The sequence below is a fragment of the Solanum stenotomum genome, chromosome 8 (assembly GCF_019186545.1).
Source record: "Solanum stenotomum isolate F172 chromosome 8, ASM1918654v1, whole genome shotgun sequence".
NCBI classification, from domain to species: Eukaryota; Viridiplantae; Streptophyta; class Magnoliopsida; order Solanales; family Solanaceae; genus Solanum; species Solanum stenotomum.
Window position 1 is genome coordinate 15784881 of NC_064289.1, and position 2973 is coordinate 15787853.

The window sequence follows — 2973 nt, forward strand, 5'->3', positions numbered from 1 at the left end:
AAAAGTGTCATTAATAAAGAATTTGGTGGAATAGGAATGACATAATTAAGAACTTACTAGATACATACAATTTTTATTTTTTTTTTAAAAATAAAGTCAGACGTAAGAAATGAATGAAGTGAAAAACAGAAGAAACGATAATCTACGGCGCAGAAGTCGATTTGACTCAAAATTAGCCAATCATATTTGAGATTCAAATATGCTCTTATCTTTTAGAAGAAAAAATTGCAACTTATTCACAATAAAATAATTGTTGAGTAACTATATTCTGATTACGAAAGGTGTAAACAAACCAAACATTGTTCTTTTTTTTTTTCTTTCTCATTCCTGCAAATTGATTATACAAAATCATCTAAAGAATATGCTTACACCTTTTTACTTTAAGGAATCGCAAATAGATAGGAAAATAACAATAGCAAAGATGTGTTATTCTGAATGAGACTGCTTCTTTTCTCAATCAGAAATTAAAAAAAATTCTTAAGTAGACGTGCTTCCTGCTAAATGAGTCCTTATCAAACTTAGATATTTTACGATAGATAAAAAAAAAATGTAAAATATATCAAATTTCTTCATCTTTAATTGAAGTTTACTTTAAAGAATCACAAAAATTAGTTTTTCTTTTTCTTTAAATACATTCATTGATTTATTTTTGTTTTTGTTTTTTAACAATCTTAATAAATTCATTAGTATATGTGGCACTCCTAGCAACGTTAATTCACTAATTATTGACACATTAGTTCATCTCCTTCTCAGTCAATTCCAACTACCACCTTCACCCATAAAAGTTCCACATCTATTTTTTTAAAATTTAAATTTACTTTATTTACTTAATTATAAAGTATAAAAAATAAAGTGGGCCCCCACATTTTTGTCGTAAGTAACGACACAAAATTACCGAGCGTGCATCTACCTGGTATACGTGTCAACTTCCCGAGCCTAATCCTCCCGAACCAAAACCGAACCAGAAACTTCCATGAACCCGCCGAGCCACGTAGTCCCTTTTGACACTTGTGTCCAAAAAGCAGTGCGTAAGCAGTGACCAAATGCACCCCCACCCCCCCGTCAAACTCAATTTTTGCATACGTGTCCACTTTTTTTTTAATAATATTTTTAATTTTCATTTTATTTCTAATTATTTTAACACGTTTATTCTAGATCCCCTTAGCTTATCTTCGCCACGTGTCCTTCTTCCGTTTTCTATATATTTAGTTCTCTCCCTTGTGACCGAAGTTTCAACTTTCAACCCTTTTCCTATTCCTTCTCTTCTATTCAGAAAGAATTCAGAAATCATTCAGATACTCTGTATTTAGACTAAAAACAGAAATTTATATTTAAAAGAAAAATGACAGCAGCTGAATTGCAGTTACCTCCAGGATTCAGATTTCATCCAACTGATGAAGAACTTGTGACGCATTATTTATGCCGAAAATGCACTTCCCAGCCAATTGCTGTACCAATTGTAACTGAAATTGATCTCTACAAGTTTGATCCATGGGATCTTCCTGGTAAATTAGTTTTTGTTAGTAGTGAACAGTTGAAATTGGGGATTTGTGTTGATTAAATTTTGTGTTTGTGTTTTAGATTTGGCATTGTATGGAGAGAAAGAGTGGTACTTCTTTTCACCTCGAGATCGGAAGTATCCGAACGGTTCACGGCCGAATCGAGCTGCTGGAAGTGGATATTGGAAGGCTACTGGTGCGGATAAGCCGATTGGAATTCCGAAAGCGGTGGGAATTAAGAAAGCATTGGTGTTTTATTCTGGTAAGGCACCTAAAGGAGAGAAGACTAATTGGATCATGCATGAATATCGTCTTGCTGATGTTGATCGATCTGCTCGTAAGAACAACAATAGCTTAAGGGTGAGTACAGAACAGATTAATTGTTTTGACGATCTGGACTGTGTTTTCGATTGATTTTTGATGGTTTCTATTTTGTTTACAGCTAGATGATTGGGTTCTATGTAGAATTTACAACAAAAAGGGATCGATTGAGAAGAATCGGAAAATGAACACTACCTGCTCTATGGATACAGTTGGATCTCCAGAAGATAGGAAGCCGGAGATTCTACCACCGCTACCTCCACCGCCTCAGCCGCAGCAATTGCACAACGATTTCTTCTACCTGCCGTCCGATTCAGTTCCGAAGATCCACTCCGATTCAAGCTGCTCAGAGCACGTGCTCTCACCGGAATTCACATGCGAGAGAGAAGTGCAGAGCCAGCCGAAACTGACTGATTGGGAGAAAGCTACCCTCGATCTTCCGTTTAATTACATGGATGCCACTACCGGCGCGACAACGGTGGATAATAGCTTGTTAGGTTCTCAGTTTCAGAGCTGTTATCAGATGTCGCCGCTGCAGGATATGTTCATGCACCTGCACAGACCTTTTTGAGTGGGGCCCAGTGGATCATTTTCAGCCGCAAGCGTCAAAGGAGACTTAAACGTCCGTGACTTTGCACGTGCGGCCGTAGTAGAATAATAGTAGTAGCATCTTTTGCGTTCACATTGGCAATTGTGAAAACAACATTTGTATATGTAGATGATAAAAATATTACTAGCAATTAAATAAATTGCGAAAAAAAAACACCCTAATAAAGTTTATATAAGTACATAATGATCATGAGACTTTTTGTACTACATGTGAATGTACTTTAGTATATGGGTGTTTATCAAACTTTCATTTTTATAATTAGTAGTTTGGTTGATTCACTTTTGAAGTCCTTTTACTAGAATTTGGCTTTGATGTGTTGTGCCAAATTGAGGTATTCAATAATATCTTATCTATTTCCTTGAATTTTTTGTTTAGTGAAATGATCCTACTTCGTCCATGTTAGGCCTCATTTATTTTGATTTAGATTAGATTAAGATTTCTGAATTTAGATTTAATCTGAATGATTAAGATCTTATTTGTAAATCTGAACTCAGAATAATTGAGAGAGTTTGTTATACATCTAAATATAATAATAATAATGAT

General features: G+C 34.9%; 1 protein-coding gene across 1 annotated transcript; it reads left to right on the top strand.

Moving 5' to 3' along the window:
• Window positions 1-1230: 1230 nt before the first annotated feature.
• Window positions 1231-2548, top strand: LOC125873404 (NAC domain-containing protein 2-like). Its single transcript, XM_049554340.1, has 3 exons — window positions 1231-1505; window positions 1582-1859; window positions 1942-2548. Exons 1-3 carry the CDS (start codon window positions 1343-1345, stop codon window positions 2389-2391), a joined length of 891 nt encoding a protein of 296 aa, XP_049410297.1. The 5' UTR covers window positions 1231-1342; the 3' UTR covers window positions 2392-2548.
• The last annotated feature ends 425 nt before the right edge of the window (window positions 2549-2973 follow it).